The sequence below is a fragment of the Chiloscyllium punctatum genome, chromosome 6 (genome assembly GCF_047496795.1).
Source record: "Chiloscyllium punctatum isolate Juve2018m chromosome 6, sChiPun1.3, whole genome shotgun sequence".
NCBI classification, from domain to species: domain Eukaryota; kingdom Metazoa; phylum Chordata; class Chondrichthyes; order Orectolobiformes; family Hemiscylliidae; genus Chiloscyllium; species Chiloscyllium punctatum.
Genome location: NC_092744.1, coordinates 57,858,292 through 57,880,293, shown reverse-complemented (window position 1 = coordinate 57,880,293; position 22,002 = coordinate 57,858,292). Strand labels below are relative to the sequence as shown.

Here is a 22,002-nt window from a genome sequence, read left to right as displayed (position 1 = left end):
CAAATTGAGGTTTTGGTTCAGAAAAAGAAGGAAGCATAGGTCAGGTATAGACAGCAGAGATCAAGTGAATTCTTAGAGTATAAAGGCAGTAGGAGTCTACATAAGAGAGAAATCAGGAGGGCAAAAAGGGGGCTTTGGCAAATAGGGTGAAGGGGAATCCAAAGGGATTTTATAAATACATTCAATAGAAAAGGGTAACTCGGGAGAGAATAGGACCTCTCAAAGATCAGCAAGGCATCCTATGTGTGGAACCGCATAAAATGGGGCAGATACTAAACGAGTATTTTGCATCAGTGTTTACTGTGGAGAAGGACATGAAAGATACAAATGTGAGGAAATAGATGGTGACATCTTAGAAAAATGCCCATATTACAGAGGAGGAGGTGCTGGATATCTTAAAACACATAAAGGTGGATAAATTCCCAGGACCTGATGAGGTGTACCCTCGAATTCTCTGGGAAGCTAGGGAAGTGATTGCTGGGCCTCTTGCTGAGATATTTGTATCATTGATAGCCACAGGAGAGGTGCCGGAAGACTGGAGGTTGGCTGATGTGCCTTATTTAAGGAAGGTTGTAAAGCAAAGTCAGGGAACTATAGAACAGTGGGCCTGACATTGGTGGTGGGCAAGTCGTTGGAAGGAATCCTGAGGGACAGGATGTACATGTATTTGGAAAGGCAAGGATTGAATAGGGGTAGTCAACATGGCTTTGTACGTGGGAAATCATGTCTCACAAACTTGACTGAGTTTTTTGAAGAAGCAAGAAAGAGGATTGATGATGACAGAGTGATGGATGTGATCTATATGGACTTCAGTAAGGCGTTCGACAAGGTTCCTTCTGGTAGACTGGTTAGTAAGGTTAAATCACACGGAATACAGGGAGAACTAGCCATTTGGATACAGCACTGGCTTGAAGGTAGAAGACAGAGGATAGTGGTGGAGCTCGCTTTTCAGACTGGAGGCTTGTGCCCAGTGGTGTGCCATAAGATCGGTGCTGGGTCCACTGCTTCTCATCATTTTATATAAATTGTAGGAGGAATGGTTAGTAAGTTTGCAGATGATGCCAAAATTGGAGCTATAGTGGATAGCAAAGGAGGTTACCTCAGATTACAATGGGATCTTGATGAGATGGTCACATGGGCTAAGGAGTGGCAGACAGAATTTAATTTCAGAAAACGTGAGGCGCTGCAGTTTGGAAAGGCAAACCAGAGCAGGACTTATATACTTAATAGAAAGATCCAGAGGTGTGTTGCTGAACAGAGAGCTTAGAGTGCAGGTTCATAGTTCCTTGAAAGTGTAGTCGCAGGTAGATAGGATAGAGAAGAAGGCATTTGGTATGCTTGCCTTTATTGGTCAGTGCATTGAGTATAGGAGTTGGGAAGTCATGTTGCGGCCCTACAGGAATTGGTTACTTTTGGAATATTGTGTGCAATTCTGGTCTCCCTGCTATAGGAAGGATGTTATGAACCTTGAAAGGGTTCAGAAAATTTTCACTGTTGGAGGCTGAGGGGTGATCTTATGGAGATTTATAAAATCATGAAGGGCATGGATAGGGTAATAGACAAGATCTTTTCCCCAAGGTGGGCAAGTCCAAAACTAGACTGCATAGGTTTAAGGTGAGAGGGGAAAGATTTAATAGGGACCTAAGATGCAACTTATTCATGCAGAGGGTAGTGCGTTTATAGAATGAGCTGCAGAGGAAGTGGTGGAGGCTAGTACAATTATAACATTTAAATGTGTGCATAAGAGTTTTCATAGATATGGGCCAAATGCTGGCAAATGGGACGAGATTAATTTAGGATATCTAATGGCATGAACTGAAGGGTCTGTTTCATGCTGTATATCTCCATGACTCTATAGGCCTGAAGATTGTCTGATAGGATTTGTGGTGGATGGTTTAATTTCACAATTAGATCACCAAAATGTTCTTTCCCACAGGCCATCTCCACAACCAATTGCCTCAGTGGTTGTCTCTGAATTCTTCCAGTCTAATTCCAATAAAACACCCCCATCCTACCAGAAAGAAAATTTAACCAACTAGGCCACTTTCTTGTTTGCAGAGCTGGTAATTTTCCTGATGCATTGTTATTGACTTTAAAGGGAAAATTTAGACCAAAATGTCTTGGAAGTTGCTTAAAAAGGCAGATTGGTTTTACAGGTGCAAATTTAATGCCACTCATAGTTTCAATAGAAGACAGTTAAAAGTTAAGAATGTGATGGAATATGTTCCATCTGCTTGGATGAGTGCAGCTTTAAATCTACTCAAGAAGCTTGGCAATATTTAGGACAAAGCATCCCACTTAATTGACACCCCATTACCACTTTCAACATTTAGTCCCCACCACTACTGTTGTAAAATAGCAGCACTGTGTATCATCTATAAAATACACTGCTTTAATTACTCAAACTCTTTAGAGAACAACAACCAAATTCACAACCTTACCATCTAGCTGGACACGATAGAAAAACATGGGAACACAACAACCTGCACATCTACCTCCAAATGATACATTATCCTGACTGGGAAATATATCACTCTTCCTTCATTCAAACTAGGTCAAAATCATGGAACTCCAGCCCTAACAGCACTCTGGCTGTAATTACACTGAGGCATTATAGCTATCAACTAATTGGGCCAGCAGAAAAAATAGCCAGCCTGCTATCATTAATAGGACACAAGCTTGGAGGTGGTTAATAGGAGGTCCATCGATCTGCACTGATCTGTGCATGATTGAAGGATTAAACATAGACCTAATCGGTTGTTGTTGAATGCTACTCCCTTGCACTTGCATCTGACTGTTCTGGCCCATTTCTCCCCATGTTCCGCAATCCTCAAAACCTCTTCCCATTCTACCAAAAAGCATTTAGTTGGCCCTTTGGTCCCCGTGTCGGCAGATCTCCCCTCGTAGTAGCCATGGCCTTCATGGTGGTGCTGCTGAGTGCAAGAGCTGCTGGCTTTTCACTGGCCAACAGCTGACAGTGGGCAGCATTTCAACTTCCAGAGACTTCATTTCAGAGAAAGACCTGCTGGCGCCCTACAAACTACCTGATTGGAGGAAGCTATGGAGGGCATTACTCTGAAATGACATGTCAGATGTCTCACCAACTTTCCAGCGTGAGGGAAATCTTTATCGAAAATGGAAAATCCTGACATGTATTTTCCTTTGGAAGACCACGAGGGATGAAGGACTTATGCCCGAAACATTGACTCATCTGCTCTTTGGATGCTGCCTGACCTGCTGTGCTTTGCCAATGCCACCCTTTTCAACTAAAACTAGGGGATGCAATTTATGAAGAAGAGATCACCCTTTTAAGATGAAGATGAAAACATTTTTTTCTCTCAAAGCTCTTCACTAAAAGCAATACAGGCGGAGTTATTGAATTTATTCAAAGCAGAATTTGAGAGATTTTTGATCGACAAAGGGAGTCAAGGTTTAAAGATGGGAAACCAGAAAATGGATTTGATAGTACAACCAGATCAATCATGATTTCATTGAATGACGGACCAGTCTTCACAAGCCGAATGGCTTCTGTTCCTGTGTCCTTTGTTTCATTGCAGATATATTCTGTAAAGTTACACCACTGTATACATCAATGATACTTTGTTCCTCACTAACCTCTTGACCTTTATTTGTTGAACAGTGTTACTTGGTATAATATCATTTTTATGTGAACAAAATAGAACAATACAATAATAAAGCCTGGGTGAGCTATTTCTATTTATCACAACAAAATACCTTGTGAACAAGAGGTTTTCCATCACCAAGGGGCTTTCCAGAGATTGCATCAATAAGATAGATTACTGAAACAAGATCACAAAATATATGGTGATGAATTAATTAATGTACTTGCAAGGATAAATATATTATACATTATATACCATAAATATATTACAAGATAATAAAGGAAGAAACTTTCCTTTGCAAATAAAGGGAGAGGAACAGACAAAGGAAGCACATGGTGAGGTCAGTGCAGGAGAGACAGAGAGAGAGAGAGAGAGAGAAAGAAACTGACACAGCAGTGAACCTGCACAGTTACTGCCTTAGCTGTTTGAATTCATGTATCGCTATCAGAGTGCATCTGGGAAAATTAACAAGCATTGAAATTCACAACTAATCTTGGAGGAAGCTGTTTGGGAGAAGTCACAGCACAGAAACAGATAAGTGAATATTTAAGTGTGGCCTTAGAGTGAGTTTTTTTCTTTATAATATGTTTTACTGAGATATGTCTCTTGAATAAACTTAAAATATAAGCCATAACTATTAACTTAATGTGGAGCAGTGTTTTGTAGAGGAATAAGATGGTGCTATTTTCTGGGTCTGTAGATTGTGAAGGAGCAAAAATGGCCTTTGGTAGAGTGATATGCTCTTCTTGTTAGATGTCGGAGTTTAGGGAGAGTTTACAGGTTACTGAGGATTATATCTGCTATAAATGCTGTTGGTTGCGAATCCTATCAGATGGAATGGATCGGTTGGAGACACGGAGGCAAAGAGAAATTTACAAGAGCAAAGGATTGTGATGGATGGCAGTTATGGGAATGGGAAAAGTCGCAGACACAGTCACATAGATGGGTTAACTCCAGGAAAGGGAAGAGAGGTAGGTAGGTAGTGCATGAGTCTTCTGTGGCTATCCCAATTTCAAACAAGTATGCTGTTTTGGAAAATGTAGGAGGTGATGGATTCTGAGGGGAATGTAGCACGAACAGTCAAGTTTCTGGTATTGATACTGGCTGTAATACAATGAGGGGTGCGTCGGGTTCCAAGAGGTCGATTGTGTTAAGGGACTCTCTAGTCCAAGGTACAGACAGATGTTTCTGTGGCCAGGAGTGAAAAATCAGAATGGTGTTTTGCTTCCCTGGTGCCAGGATCAAGGATGTCTCAGAGCGGGTGAGAATGTTCTCAAGGGGGAGAGGGCCCAGCAGGTGGTTATTGTACACATTGGAACCAACAACATAGGAAGGGAAAAGGTTGAGATTCTGAAGGGAGATTACAGAGAGTTAGACAGGAATTTAAAACAGAGGTCCTCAAGAGTAGTAACATCTGGATTACTCCCGGCACTATGAGCTAGTGAGGGTAGGGATAGGAGGATAGAGCAGATGAATGCATGGCTGAGGAGCTGGTGTATTTGAGAAGGATTCACATTTTTGGATCATTAGAAGCTCTTTTGGGGTAGAAGTGACCTGTACCAGAAGGACTGTTTGCACCTAAAATGGAAGGAGAAAATATATACTGGTATGGAAATTTGCTAAAGCTAGGATTTGCTAGGATTTAAAATAGTTAGGTGGGTAGGGGGTGGGGGGTGTGTGTGTGTGTGGTGGGGGTAGGACCCAGGGAGATAGCGAGGAAAGAGATCAATCTAAGACTGGCACAGTTGAGAACAGAAGCGGGTCAAACAGTCAGGGCAGACAGGGGCAAAGCAGACAACAAGGTAGGAGTGATAAATTAAACTGCATTTATTTCAATGAAAGGGGGGTGGGGGAGCAGGGAAGGCAGATGAACTCAGGGTTTGGTTAGGAACATGGGACTGGGATATCATAGCAATTACAGAAACATGGCTCAGGGATGGACAGGACTGGTAGCTTAATGTTCCAGGATACAAATGCTACAGGAAGGTCAGAAAGGGAGGCAAGAGAGAAGAGGGAGTGATGTTTTTGATAAGATAGCATTAACGCTGTACTGAGGGAGGATATTCCCAGAAATACATCCAGGGAAGTTATCTGGGAACTGAGAAATAAGTTACTGGAATTGTATTATAGACTCCCTAATAGACAGAGGGAAATTGAGAAACAGATTTGTAAGATCTCAGTTATCTATAAGAATAATAGGGTGGTTATAGAATGGGATTTTAACTTTCCAAACATAGACTGGGACTGCCATAGTGTTAAGGGTTTAGATGGAGAGGAATTTGTTAAGTGTGTACAAGAAAATTTTCTGATTCAATATGTGGATGCACCAACAAGATGCAAACCTGACCTACACTTGGGAAATAAGGCAGGGCAGGTCATTGAGGTGTCAGTGAGAGAGCACTTTGGGGCCAGTGACCATAATTCTATTAGTTTTAAGATAGTGATGGAACAGGATAGACAAGATGTAAAAGTTAATGTTCTAAATTGGAGAAAGGCCAAATTTGACGGTATGAGACAAGAACTTTCAAAAGCTGATTGGGGGCAGATATTTGCAGGTAAAGGGACGACTGGAAAATAGGAAGCCTTCAGAAATGAGATAATGACAGTCCAGAGACAGTATATTCCTGTTAGAGTGAAAGGAAAGGCTGGTAGGTATCGGGAATGCTGGATGACTAAAAAAATTGAGGCATTGGTTAAGCAAAAGAAGGAAGCATATGTCGGGTATAGACACGGTAGATTGAGTAAATCCTTTGAAGGTTATAAAGGCAGTAGGAATATACTTAAGAGAGAAATCAGGAGGGCAAGAAGGGGACATGAGGTAGCTTTGGGAAATAGAATTAAGGAGAATCCAAAGGGTTTTGACAAATACATTAAGGACAAAGAGGTAACTAGGGAGAGAATAGGGCCCCTCAAAGATCAGCAAGGCGGCCTTTGTGTGGAGCCGTAGGAAATGAGGGAGATACTAAACGTGTATTTTGCATCAGTATTTACTGTGGAAAAGGACATGGAAGATATAGAATGTAGGGAAATAGATGGTGACACCTTGAAAAATGTCCATATTTCAGAGGAGGAAGTGGTGGATGTCTTGAAATGCATAAAAGTGGATAAATCCCCAGGACCTGATCAGGTGTACCCTCGAACTTTGTGGGAAGCTAGGGAAGTGATTGCTGGGCCTCTCGCTGAGATATTTGTATTATCGATAGTCACAGGTGAAGTGTCTGAGGACTGGAGGTTGGCAAACGTGCTGCCACTGTTTAAGAGAGGTGGTAAGGACAAGCCAGGAACTACAGACCAGTGAATCTGACGTCGGTGGTGGGCAAGTTGTTGGAAGGAATCCTGAGGGACAGGATGTACATGTATTTGGAAAGGCAAGGACTGATTATGAATAGTCAACATAGTTTTGTGCATGGGAAGTCATGTCTCACAAACTTGATTGAGTTTTTTGAAGAAGTAACAAAGAGGATTGATGAGGGCAGAGTGGTAGATGTGATCTATATGAATTTCAATAAGGCGTTCGACAAGTTTCCCCATTGGAGACTGGTTAGCAAGGTTAGATCTCATGGAATACAGGGAGAACTAGCCATTTGAATACAGAATTGGGTCAAAAGTAGAAGACAGAGGGTGATGGTGGAGGGTTGTTTTTCAGACTGGAGGCCTGTGACCAGTGGGGTGCCATAAAGATCGGTGCTGAGCCCACTTCTTTTTGTCATTTATATAAATGATTTGGATGTGAGCATAAGAGGTATAGTTAGTAAGTTTGCAGATGACACCAAAATTGGAGGTGTAGTGGACAGCAAAGGTTACAATGGGATCATGATCAGATGGGCCAATGGGCTGAGAAGTGGCAGATGGAGTTTAATTTAGATAAATGTGAGGTGCTGCATTTTGGGAAAGCCAATCTTAGCAGGACGTATACACTTAATGGTAAATTCCTAGGGAGTGTTGCTGAACAAAGAGAACTTGAAGTGGAAGTTCATAGCTCCTTGAAAGTGGAGTTGCAGGCAGGTAGGATAGCGAAGAAGGTGTTTGGTATGCTTTCCTTTATTGGTCAGAATACTGAGGGCAGGAGTTGGGAAGTCATGTTGCGGCTGTACAAGTGTACAAGACATTGGTTAGGCCACTGTTGGAATACTGCATTCAATTCTGGTCTCCTTCCTATCGGAAAGATGTTGTGAAACTTGAAAGGGTTCAGAAAAGATTTACAAGAATGTTGCCAGGTTTGGAGGATTTGAACTATAGGGAGAGGCTGAACAGGCTGGGGCTGTTTTCCCTGGAGCGTCGAAGGCTGAGGGGTGACCTTATAGAGGTTTACAAAATTATGAGGGGCATGGATAGGGTAAATAGGCAAAATCTTTTTTCTGGTGTCGGGGAGTCCAGAACTAGAGGGCATAGGTTTAGGGTGAGAGAGGAAAGATATAAAAGAGACTTATGGGGTAACTTTTTCACACAGAGGGTGGTAGGGGTATGGAATGAGCTGCCAGAGGAAGTGGTAGAGGCTGGTACAATTGAAACTTTTTTTTTAGATTAGATTAGATTACTTACAGTGTGGAAACAAGTCCACACCGACCCTCTGAAGAGCAACCCACCCAGACCCATTCTCCTACATTTACCCCTTCACCTAACACTACGGGCAATTTAGCATGGCCAATTCACCTAACTTGCACATTTTTGGACTGTGGGAGGAAACCAGAGCACCCGGTGGAAACCCACGCAGACACGGGGAGAATGTGCAAACTCCACACAGACAGTTGCCTGAGGCAGGAATTGAACCCAGGTCTCTGGCGCTGTGATGCAGCAGTGCTAACCACTGTGCCACCCAATTTAAGAGACATTTGGATGGGTATATGAATAGGAAAGGTTTGGAGGGATATGGGCTGGGTGCTGGCAGGTGGGACTAGATTGGGTGGCATATCTGGTTGGCATGGACGGGTTGGACCGAAGGGTCTGTTTCCATGCTGTACATCTCTGTGACTCTATGGCTCTAAAATGACTCATTAGGTAAATCCTGAGTGGCAAACAAAATAACTTCAAGTATTCATATAATGGGAATATTTATGCCCTGTTTATCACCTTGCATCTGTGAGCAGTATGTTGAAGACTTAAACTGTGTTGTATCCAGACTACACATAATCTCTTGAAAAATAGACATGATATCGAAGTCTTGATCTCACCAGATTTCCATTCAATCTACAGAGTAAAAAACTGGGCTAACTTCCATGGCACCACTTCAGCAGTGATTGTTCTTAAGAGTATGGCCTCTGGGAATTGAACAGCCATATCCGTGATAGCAAAGATATAATGACGTACTAATTTTGTTTTTTGTAGGGGTCCAACAAAATCCACCAATGCCCTATTAAATTGTTCCTCAAAAACTAGTATGGGAATTAAAGGGGTCAATTGGGCTGTTTGACATGTTTTTCCCATCATCTGACAGTTGTGGCACATTTTATAAAACTGCAGCAAGCTTTTGTAAAGACATGGCCAGTAAAAATATGCTCCATGCTCCCACATTCCACCCATCAGAATTTCAGAGCTACAAACTGCTTTGTTGTGCTTTCCATCAAGGCTTTTTTCTCTGCTATAGCCTTCTGTACCCTGATTTGCACTGTAGCTTCCAGTGAACATAACATATTTTAATATTTCTTGGTGATATGTGGATGATCAGTTAAACCACCATTTACTCTTTATCACTGGTTTGTGAGGAGATCTCCACTTTCTCATCAAAGTCCCATTTCTCATGTTGCAGCATTCTCGAATGTTTTCAGTTTCAACTTCAGTTTGAGTCAATTGGGATACCTTATATAATTCTGGACTGCTTGCTGAACCTTGTCGAAGAAGCCTTATTATGCTTTTCCTTTGGATTATCCAAATCCTCAAATAAAGCACCAGATAACCAAATATCTGACTTTGGAAACAATCTGATCTCTAATGATAGGATTTATTTAGCTTCTGCTTGCATCACTGTGCATGAAGAAAAAATCCCAGGAGCCCTTTCCTGAAAAGTCTCTGTTTCCTTCACTTTGCTTCATTTGGTCTTTCTGTTATTACTGTAGAAGCTGCAACCTTCAATCCTGAAAAATTATTCCCTGTGAGTAAAGGCAAAATACAGTCACCATAGTCTTACCAGACCATAGGGCTGTTGTCTCATTTGAGACAGATGACTGGTGGTAGTTTAACCTGAGGGTCACCATGCCTCAGGCTGAGAATAAGAGTCCTTCATTGTAACCTTAACCAGTGTGGGAACTGAACACAAGCTGTTGGCATCACTCTGCATTACAAACTTGCCCTCTAGCCAACTGGGTAACTGACTTTCAGTACTTTCCCCAGATCTGCTCCGCAGCTTCCAGCAATCTGCATAAAGGTGTCCCATATTGTGACAATGGAAAAATGTGGGCCATCGGATATCATGTTCATTTGCAGCACTTTCCGTTTTGGCGTGAGGAGGAAATCTGTCTCTTCCCAACCGTGTCTACTTACCTTTGTTTTACCTTCTATCTTTCAGGGGTTTGGATAGAAAAAAGGTTTGGATTTGTGGATCAGATTTTAATTGTCAACCAGCTCAGCAGCCTATCTTGATGTCACAACCTTCAGGTTTTCTACGTGAGTTTGCTCCGAATGGATGGAGTGAATTTTTAATTTCTTCCAAGAGGTTACTTCCCAAAGGGTCGCATAATTAGCCTCTATTTTAATGCCCACATCTAACACTCCAAGTTGTTTTACCCTCTCAAACTCTTTACAAGTTTGTACAGCTTGCTTACAGATTTCCAAAACTTCTACCTATGAGTATCAGGAACAAAATACTCAATGCACCAAGAATAAGCTTTGTTGACACCTGATAATCTACAGAACCTTGCTCAGAAAGCATGGCACAAAACTTTATGCACTCTTCCAATCAGCCTCTTTTGCATGAGCAATGACTAGTTTTCTTTCGGCCATATCATCATTTTAGCGATCTTTTCAATAAAAATAGAAAAATGCCTCAGTGCTCCTTTCATAGATTTTCCACAAATTTAAACTGCATCCTACTGGGTGTTGTATTAAACTTATATCATCCATTGTAAGAATATTCCCCAGAGTAAGAGGCCTTTATCTGAAATGCTCTTTCACTTACTTTTTCCAAGTTCCGAAATACTCATTCGCCTTCTTTTCTCTCAAGTTCAAGATTTTTAAAAATTTCCACTTCCTTTTCTATTTCAAGCTGCTCCATCTGTAATTGAATGCTTGCTAACTCAATAGTCTCACCATCTGCTTTGCATTGTTGATCTTTCAATGTCCAATGTTGTGCTATTACTTCAATTATATGTGCTTTCTTAGGCTGTACTTTTAACTCTAACCCTAACTTCTAAGTCAATTTAATTCGCCTAACCTCAGTTATTCTTTAAAAATTATTTGAGGATAAATCTTCCTTTGCCAGAGTAGTCTTAGAGACTGGCGAAATCACTTTGATTTAATAATGCACAATGAACCTTTTATTTCCTTTAATTCTTTATAATTATTAGTGCTGATTGGATATGTCACTGTGAGCCTACACTTTTATGTTATAACCAAGGCTAGAGAAGTACACTGTTGTTCCAGTTTCATTACCCCATGGGTCAACATAAAACAGAAAAATATTTTTTCTGTTACCAAGATGGTCAAATAAGTATTATCTATATCTTATCTACAACAAGATCTATCAACCAGGTTCCTTATTAAACACAATTAATGGTTACCATACAAAGCAAATTTATTCAATAAAGATGCTATACATGTTTAACATACATAGATGACTTAAAGGTGAAAAAATAGATTCATTTGCTTCCTGAAAAAAAAGCATTTTGGTCATAGGGTTACTGAAGGCAAAAAGATAAAGCTTAGAATGTTCTGGAGTCTTTTGCTCTGGCATGAACAGTCAAGCCACTAATCACACCATTCCAGATACTTCCACAAAATTTGATAAAAAGCTATTTCCACAATCCTTTAAAACTTAAGTCCTCCAGCTTAAGTCCATATAAAGTGTCTTTTTAATAATTCACTTAATCAATACATTTCTGTTTGCAGCCTATTTTATGTCCTCTTCACAGCTCATACTCCCACCAGGCTTTGCATCATTGGTAAACTTAGATACATTACATGCAGTCTCTTTTTAGCAGTGATTAATCTTGAGTTTAAGTTGCCAAGCATTTGCACTGATCCTTGTGGTACTCCACTAGTCACAGGTTGCCAAAGTAAAATTTACCCATATATCTTATCCAGTAAACCCTGTAAATAGTGTTGAATAATAACCTAGTAAGGTGAAACTTTGTTTAATAACGCAAACCAGATTTTCCTCCAAAGGAAAATTGGTAACATTTATTTGATCAATTCAAAATTTCATAAACATTTCTATTGGAAAATAAAACTAGTTTTCATAAATAAATTGCAAATTGGGACATGTTCCTCCCTGGCTTGTAGGCCTATCATTATGAAGATTTAATGGCATTTTAAAAAGGTCGAAAATAGATTGTTTAGGCTGATTTCTTTTGCATGGGATGAAGGATCATCAAAGGAAAATTGTGACTGAGACCGAGTATAGAGGTTAAAGGACATTTCTTTACATAGTCAGTTATTATCAAAGTGATCAAGGCAGTGAGGATTGCTTCATTTAAGAGAAAATTAGACAATGTTGAGAGGTGAACTCTGATCCAAGCAGTCAACAGTACCTAGAAGAGCAGTGGAGAGGTGGCTTGTGAGAAAGAAAGTATACATCAACTAGAGAAGTGGATGAGGAGAGGTCCCTGCTGTATTCGGGTCCCTGGAGTGGGTGCACATGGTGCTCACCGGTACAGTCAAGGCCTTTCGTGACCAATGGGTGCCATGGGGACTGGGGGCACCATAAACCTGAACAATAACATTTTGATTTAGTAAATCTTTTTGTTTCTATTTTGCCTTTGAGTTGTGTTTGTTTCGGGTTGGTGCCCCAAGAACAGGGCTGTCTTATTTTACCTTTGTTTGAATTTTTGACCTCCTGGAAGAGCCATAGGTGCTTTTATTTTTTCAAGAAATATTTATTCCACATTTTGACCCCTTGGTATCCAGCGTCAAGAGTAGCTGATAGGGGCAGAGTCAAGAAATGCCATTATTGTTTGTTCATTTGTTGTTTGGAATTTCCAGAGTCACCGGATTTTCAATTTAGTTCAAGTCGGGAAAACTTTTACTTTTCTATTTTATAAGGAAACCTTTGCTCTGGACTTAATCCAGTGCTGTCCTAATCCCAGGAATGTTTGAGTGGGAGGGACAGGGTGGGGACATGACCTTTATGTTTCAAAGATTGGAGGTGAGATCCCTGGGTCAGACAGTGAACAACACTTGGAACAGATACGGAGGAATATTTTCTTCATGAATTTTTGGAATTCTCAACTTTAAGAAGCATTGTACACTCAAATATTACATACATTCAAGGCCTAATTAGGTAGTCTGTCTTTGAATTACAGAGTGAAGATTAATGTGGCAAAGATAGGAAAATGGATTTAAGGCCAAGATCAGACCAGCAATTATCTTACTGAATGGCACAACGGGCTCAAGGAACAAACTGGCCAACTCCTGCTGCTATTTCTTACTTTCTTATGTTCTACCGTCTTCCTTTAGGCTTTTAGTACTAAATCTAATCACACATTTTGTTCCTGATTCATTCATCACTAGCAAAAATCTTTCACTATTTAACATTATAACCCTACTCAAATTTATGGTCACATAGTATGTTCATTGTCATGGCTGTAAATTTTCTATTTTAACTTATTATATTCCCAAATTATGATGAAATGCTAGAATCATAGGTGTTGCTGCCGTATCTTCACTCTGTAGTATACTTTGCCAGTGTAGATGCCTAGTTATGCATCTTAACTGATTGATTTGTTCCCCTGACTTATAAAGGAGAATATTCTTATATATTTATAATCTTAGTGAAGAAAAGGATATTTCTGGGCATAGTTCCACTCTCTAAAATAGTTGCTAAAATGAAGGAAGGAAGAGTAATTGCAGAATATGAATCATGCAAGCTGAAACCCCAGTGATAAGAAAAATATTAAATGCATAGTGATTAAAGAGACACCCAATTTAACTGGGTTGATTATAATAAGGCTTAAAATCATACAAACAAAGGAGGTAAAGACATTATTCTAACTCATAGAATGTGGAAGGGAAAGGGTATGAGAGATAAATAGGAGGCTGGCAGTGGGGCTGTGGGGAAGTTAAGTGGGATGGCAATAGGTGAATGCAGGTGGGGGGGGTAATTGTGATTGGTTGGTGGGGAAATTGGAGTGGATAGGTGTGAAGGAAGATGGGCAGGTAGGTCAGGTCAAGAGGGCGTTCCGAGTTGGAGGGTTGGATCTGGGATGAGGTGGCAGGGTTGGGGAGATTTGGAAACTGGTGAGGTCAATGTTGATGCTGTTGAGGCAGAAGATGAGATGTTCTTCCTTCAGTTGGCAGGTGTCTTTGACTTGGCGGTGGAGGAAGACCCTAAGCCAAAACTAAGCATCAACACTGACCTCAACAGTTTTCAAATCTCATCCCCCACCTATCTCCCCCACCTCATCCCAGATCCAACTCTCCAACTAGCCACCGCCCTCTTGACCTGACCTACCTGTCCATCTTCTTTCCCACCTATCCACACCACCTTCCCCATCAACCTATCACAATCACCCCTCCCCCACCTGGATCCACCTACTGCCATCCCAGCTACCTTCCCTACAGCTCCACCCTCACCCCCCTATTTATCTCTCAGCCCCCTTCACTCTTCCACATTCCTAATGAAAGGCCTATGCCAAAACGTTGAGTCTCCTGCTCCTTGAACACTGTCTGACCTGGTGTGCTTTTTCCAGCTCCACACTTTTGAACTCTGACTCTTCAGCATCCGCAGTCCTCACTTCCTCCTAGCTCACAGAATCCCCCAAAGTGTAGAAGCAGGCCATTCAACCCATTGAGTCCACAATGATCCTTCAAAGAACATTCCTCCCAGACCCACCCTATCCCTATAACCCCACAGTTACCTTGGCTAATCCACTTATCCTGCACATCCCAGGACACTATGTGCAATTTAGCAGAGCCAATCCACATAACGTGCACATCACTGGACTGTGGGAGGAAATACGGGGAGAATGTACAAACTCCACACAGACAGTCACCCAAGGATAAAATCAAACCTTAGTCCCTGGAATAGTGAAGCAGCAGTGCTAACCATTGAGCCACCGTGCCACCTAACAGCACAGATAGTTTCAAAGGGGAAAGAAAAATTTCCATTTTCTACAATATTCATCAGTTGTAAAGCTTTGACTTTGCATAAAAATCTATTTTGACTATAGTAACTGCAGAATATTTAGATTCCTTAGGATTGTATAATTTATGGTATGTGTATTGGGGATGGGACGACATTTTGCATGTACACATGCTACATAAAAGACTAACGCTGTATAATGCATTTTGTTTGTACAAAACAATAATGGAATCAAGTAAGTTGGCATTTCTTTGCCAAAATAGGAACTTCTCCATAATACCTTTATCATCAGTCTTATCTCTCACTGCAATTGTATCATTGCTCAGTGAGATGGTCTGTGAGCTCAGTATGTCAGTTCTCATCCCTGGAAACTTTGGAGAAGAAATAAGGCGACCCTCATACGAATACAAATAAATCCCTGCTCCGTCAAGCAGCAGAAAATGTCTGAACAAATAAATGCACAGTGAAGAGGTTAGTGAAAACAATCAGAATTATTTGAAATTTTTTAACATTAAATATATGAAAATATAGAATAATTTTCATTTTATATTATCATTTTCACATCTCTGAATTGAATGTGATAAATAAAGTTACAGAAGTTTTGGGCATTTTGAAAAGTAACATCTAATTGATGTTTTCAGCCAAACTATAAATTCGGGCTAATGAGTTACAACATGCCACAATTAAGTTTTTAAAGATGTTTTATTAATTCTACTATTTTGTAAGCTGCTTTCTCATTAGATTCTCTGGGTAGAAATTTCCACAATCTGATGCAGTGAGAGTCATGGCTAGGAAAGTGACTAAATAGGGTGAGAATGAAAGAAAAACTTATTCTTGACAACAAAAACAACTTGTTCAATCTTCCCTTCAAGCCTTAAATGCAAAGCTTAGAATCCTACCCTTTAATGACAGAATTACTTACATGCATTTGCATCCTATTAGTGCCTCAATTCACCATCTTAATGTTGCATTTCCAATTTTCCTATCTTCCACGTGAACCTTAACAGTGCTAAAACTTAGCAGGTAAATCAGAGTAGATAACTGGTGACTGGTCTCTCATTGTCCATTGCATCTCGTGGAATGCCTGTGCTGGACTTCTATCTTCTCTTTACATGGAACAGCTTCTTCAGCACAAGGTCCATGCATAATGTATGGCTACTGTTCTCCTCAATCCTTCATCCACGCAACTCAGTACCAGTAAAGTACTAGCCTCATAACAGGATCAAGCTTGTTCTCAGTTTTTGGAGGTTTTTTTGTCAAGTCATTTTGTGCTTGGGGTCAGCCAGGCAGCTCATGGATCCAGACAGGATGGTTTTGTGCTGACATGGAGATAGGCGTTTTATGAGTTTTCACTTGCTTTTCAGTGCAAATTGACTTTGAGTCTTACTTGGAGGCATTTAGCATTTGTGGGTGATGTGGCTTTTTTCTCAATCACACAAGTTCTTGTGTGCTGAGTTTCAGGTTGCCATTTAGGGTGTTTTAGATTAGATTAGATTACTTACAGTGTGGAAACAGGCCCTTCGGCCCAACAAGTCCACACCGCCCCGCTGAAGCGCAACCCACCCATACCTCTACATCTACCCCTTACCTAACGCTACGGATAATTTAGCATGGCCAATTCACCTGCCCTGCACATCTTTGGACTGTGGGAGGAAACCGGAGCACCCGGAGGAAACCCACGCAGACACGGGGAGAATGTGCAAACTCCACACAGTCAGTTGCCTGAGGCAGGAATTGAACCCGGGTCTCTGGCGCTGTGAGGCAGCAGTGCTAACCAGTGTAGAAGAGAAAGGAGGGGGTGCATAGATGAGCAAATGTGTCAGTCATTCAAGAGGTGGACATTTCCGTGTATGCCACAGTGCAATATCAACATCCTAGCTGCAGCAGGTGCCAGCAGCTCACTTGCCAAACACATTGCATGTGCTACACTTGAGTGTGAGAGTCATATGAGAAGAGTGCTTAGGGGGAAGTCAAGGGGATTGTCTGATTACAGTCCAGAGGTTGGTCACAAACAATGCTCTACCAGAATATGTGGATCCGTGTTGCTCAATAATAATCAGTTAGCAGTCCATGGAATTTTGAACAAGGAATTCCCAAGCCTAGATGGGTTATTTTGTACTTGTCACTGAGGGAATGGGCACTGTGTTAGGGGCCCATGCAAGTTGCCAGAATGGGAGCTCACAATGAATGGGAGGGTTCTGAGAGTTCTCAAAGTTGGGTTTGAAGCAGGTTGTGGTTACTCTGAACTCTCATGGGGATGGTTTAGGGCTAACAAGGGAGTAGGAATCTCCAGAGTTTTGAGCTCTGGAGGTAAAGGGGGTATATTGATTGTTATGTTCAGGGGCTCAACCAAAACTGGTGAGACTAAAAGATCATTAGGGCTCCTGGACAGTAATACAAAAAGGAATATGAAGGACGGAGGTAATGATGTATTCTTACTGTCGCTAAGTTGGCACTCTAAAGATCAAGGAAATGTTCCAGGTACCTGGGTTTTAATCCTACCATGATAGGTGATGAAATTGGAATTCTCTGACATCTGGAATTAAACATCTAATGACTATGGTTGACATAAAGACCACCTGGTTCACAAATGCCTTTAGGGAAGGAATTCTGCAGCCCTCACCCGATTTGGCCTGCATGTGACTCAAGACCAACAACAACATAGCTGACACTTAAATGTCCTCTGAATTGGTGTAGCAAGCCACTCAGTTGTAACAAACTGCTAAAAAAACTTCAGATAAAGGAATGACAATGGATGGACCACCTAGCATTGAACTAGGCACTGAAAATGGCAATGGTAAACTCAGCCCTGTTCATCCTGCAAAGTTCTCCTGACCAACATCTGGGAGGCAGTGCAATAATTGAGAAAGTTGTCTTTCAGGTTAGTCACATAACAGCCTGGTATAGTCATACTCATGGCATCATACCTCACACACCATGCCTTAGACAACACTGTTACCATTCCAGGGTGCATGATATCCCACCAATATGACAGGTCCACCAGAGGTATACAGACAAGAAGTGAGTGCCTTGAACTCCTCAAATTGACTCCCAACCTCATTTAGTCTCATGGCATCAGGTCAAACATGGGGAAGGAAATCTCTTGCTAATTATTATGTACCATCCCCACCCTTAGCTAAGGAATCAGTATTCCTACATGTTGAACACCACTTGACAGAAGCATTCAAAGTGGCTATGATAGAGAATGTAATGAGTGCAGGGAACTTCAATTTCTCATGGAACACCACCATCTGGAAGTTTCCCTACAAGCTAATCATCATTCAGTCTTGAAAAGATATCACCAATTTTTCAGTGTCATTGGATCAAAATCCTGGAAGTTCCTCCCTACAACATTGAGACAGCATCATTCTCCAGGAATTAGGGAGCAATCTTGTTTTACTTTTATGCCATATTTTCAAAGTTTAGGCATAAGCAGTAGTGAGAGAGGCCATTCCTAGATTGCAGCATCTGAATTGGTGCACAGCTGGGCTTTAGATGTGGTGACAGAGGTGTGAAAGCCAAAAGGTGCCAGCAGCAGCAAGCACTTTCACCTCACTCATCACAAGATTTAACAAGTAAAGCATCGAAAATCTCGCTGGCATAACTTGTAAGCTGAAAAGAAGAATATCATGCAAGATGACTTGTCTTGCACCATGGTAGAGGTGATGTTGAGAAACTAATTTGCCATACAATTCAACTGTAAATGAGAAAAGTTAACCCTTTATCTCAGTGGCAAGCATATTTTCTTGAGTAGGAGCATAGTCTAACGATTATGTTTGTAGTCCTTTCCCAAAGTTATTTTGAACTAAGAAATGCACTGTCTGTGATTCAAACTGCAGCAACCAGTTACTTTATGAATATTCTGAGAAAATGAAACACCAAATAACATTTTCTTGAATCATAAATCAAATGTTAAGGGATAACATAAATGTAAGACTCTATCCAATCATTTTAAGATTAAAATCTTTCAAAAATAATTTACATAATATTTAAGTCTTTATTGGTAAGATAACGTATCAATGTTTAGCTAATTGCTTGCATTATAGTAATTGCATTTTTCTACATTCTAAAGTCATTTCACATAATTGACTGAGATTCAAACTACAAATAAAAATCCTGCTTATGTATGTGAAAGTTATATTTAATTTAGAATATGTATATATAAATAAATAAATGCTAATCTCTTACCTCTCTGCCTGTAGAACTAAACTAACAGTACCTTCTTTTAAGTCAAACACCAGTGGAGTATTCCAATTTTTTGTACTGAAACAAAACACAATAAACAGGGAATGCACACTATATACATTTATACATATACAAGGTTACGATTAGTAAAGAAACCAGCGTATGTAACTCATTTGATAGATAACATTTATCCAACTAAAGTTAAACTCACTTTAAAAGATTTGGCTTAATGTGTTTTTTTTAAGAGGAATGGAGCCAAAAATAACTCTGATTCTATTAAAGTAGATTATTACACATCTTCTTTGCATTATTATCATATAATAAAACTACAAAGGTATAAATTTGCTGTAAATGAAATTGACAAGATATCCAAAATCCACTTGGCAAAGGATGCTGCATATTTTCAAAGAAAAGATTTTACTAACCTATACACATAACACTGCAGTGAGGTCACAACCACTAAATGCTCATGGGATAATGACGCCTTTATTACCCGGTCACGGAATTCTAAAACATCAAGTGCATCATTCAACACATTTCGCACCTGTTAGAAAACATAATTAAAATTAATTACTTTAAAACATATTTTCCTACTCTTTATTTACAAAGTATTGTTCTTCAAGGGATGTGTCTCCAATAACTAAAATAATGACTCTTTCCATAACGCTTAAAATTGACAGAGAGCCACAGTGAAATTGAAATACATAAGGCCTACTCTTTTTCCTACATTTCAGTAAATTCATTCTTTGTTTCACATGTGTTTCTGACAAAACCAAAATCAAATTAGAAATCACTGAATTGTTTGAATGACTTACAACTAGTGTTGTCAGAGCATAATGTCACAAGATTAAAATAGAGTTGGGAGGAGTCTGTGACTCAGTAGAAGCTGTGGTCAATTTCAACTGCATTAAGCACTATACAGTCAATTTGTAACTGATCAACGTTTTTATTTGATTTTGTTAAATGCATATACTTGGTAAATTGTGACTTTTTTAAAATCAGGGTGAATGTGCTTAGATTGACTGCTGGATGTAGCATGACCACACAAAAAATATTTCCTTTTTGTTGGCTTTTCCACTACTTTAAATTATCTGTAGAATAGACACTTTTGTGGTCACTTTAGTTAACTGCGGAGGCAAATCTCTGAAGAGCAATTTATCTATATCTATAGAGTAACTATTAAATTCAAAAATATTTTATATTTTGAACATTTATATCACAGATTCTGTCCCATTGACAATTCCAGGCCATACATATGGCTTTCTCTCTTCAGGGGGATGCATTTTTCAGTGGATATCTTTCTAAGCAAACTACTCAAGAGAAATCAGTTGCAGGGAATAGCCAGAAATACAAATTGTGCTGCATTTCTGATTAGCTCCTTTATTTCTGTGGCAGCCAAAATTGCTGGACTGCAATCTGTCAGAGAGAATGACATAGTACCTAGCCAATAGATGTATTTTAACTCCTTTTGAATCTCAAGAGAAAATCCTTGGATAAGCCTGTTCATATTTTGATTAGTATCCCAAGTGGCATGAAGCGCTGTTATAGAATCATAGAATCCCTACAGTGTGGAAACAGGCCACTCAAGCCACACTGACCCTCCAAAGAGCAACTCACCTAGATCCCCCCAACTACCCTATCCCTGTAACTCTACATTTTCCATGGCTAATTACCTAGCCAGCACATCCTTAGACATTATAGGCAATTCAGCATGGCCGATCCACCCAAACTGCACATCTTTGGAAGGTATGAGGAAACTATAGCACCCAGAGGAAACCCACGCAGACATGGGGAGAATAGACAATCGACTGAGGGTGGAATTGAACCCCGGGTCCCTGGCAATGCGAGGCAGCCATGCTAACCGCTGAGCCACCATGCCACCCCAAATCTATTGTTATATGGTGTTAATTTCTTTTCACATTTTATTAAATCATGGAATGATAGGAAGAAGGACACAAATTCTGCAACAGAGGTCTATGCCTATAGCCCCTATGCTGGTGTTTATGCTCCATTTGAGCCTCCTCTCACCTCACTTCATCAAACCCATATATAAATTATGGCTATGTAACTGAAATTAAACCTGAGCTCTGCAGATTTAAAAATTAATGATTGGAATCCGGGCCTTGCGTACACCACAGAAGGAGAGCATTTGGTTTTGTCATGCCAGTCCTGATAGCATTTCTTTGATACAGCTATATAACTAAACTCACCCTCTGTTCATTTCAAAGTTATTGTGTGCAAAACTTATGAAAATGATTTTTACTTTGTAATTTTTCTATTCCTATTACATAAAAATTATCATGAAATGCATGCAAAACAATTTTACATCATTATTAAAAAAAATCTCTAAAACAAATATCCAGAACAGAAATATGGTGCTTGATAGAATAAACATTCGGAAAACAAGGATCACAATATCCACACATTTATTTGGACCTTTTTAATGCAAAGCTTTTGAAGTGCAAAAGATTGCCCCTACAATGCTGCCAATGAAATCAAGCTTTTTCCTTAAGTACATATTCATTCATTTCTCTAAAAGTCAAAAAGAACTCCCTTTTATTATTTAGATTTGATTTTTAAAGGACTATACCTGCATTGATCTTCGTTTGGTCAATGTAATTTCAAAGTTCTTCCATTCCCAATGCTGTTCTATGATATGGGCAAAGATCACATGGCCATTACCACAAGCTCCAGCTATTTGAGTGCCATCAACGGACCAAGCAATGTTGAATACACTTCCTGTATTTGGCTTTTCAAGTGCATAAGACCACTGTAACAATAAGACAATATTACATTTTATTTAAAATGTTTCAGGGAAAATCAATTGCTTAGGTATCTAATTGATATTTCATTTACAAAAAAGGTAACAATATGTTAATGCAGGTTTTTTTGTGGACTGTAGAGAGTCAGTCGTGTCTGCATAACAAGGTTTGTTTTGCATGCAAAGTTCACACCCACTCGACC

General features: G+C 40.0%; 1 protein-coding gene across 8 annotated transcripts in view; it reads right to left on the bottom strand.

The window, feature by feature from the left end:
* Positions 1 to 22,002, bottom strand: part of ift80 (intraflagellar transport 80 homolog (Chlamydomonas)) — a 229,393-nt gene that overhangs the window by 47,692 nt on the left and 159,699 nt on the right. For all 8 annotated transcript variants that reach the window (XM_072572726.1, XM_072572721.1, XM_072572724.1 and 5 more), the window contains 5 exons: positions 21,629 to 21,808; positions 19,464 to 19,582; positions 19,042 to 19,116; positions 15,134 to 15,297; positions 3,736 to 3,800 (listed from right to left, as the gene is read on the bottom strand). In XM_072572726.1, coding sequence (XP_072428827.1) covers positions 3,736 to 3,800; positions 15,134 to 15,297; positions 19,042 to 19,116; positions 19,464 to 19,582; positions 21,629 to 21,808 — 603 coding nt within the window. The remainder of the gene's footprint in view (positions 1 to 3,735; positions 3,801 to 15,133; positions 15,298 to 19,041; positions 19,117 to 19,463; positions 19,583 to 21,628; positions 21,809 to 22,002) is intronic.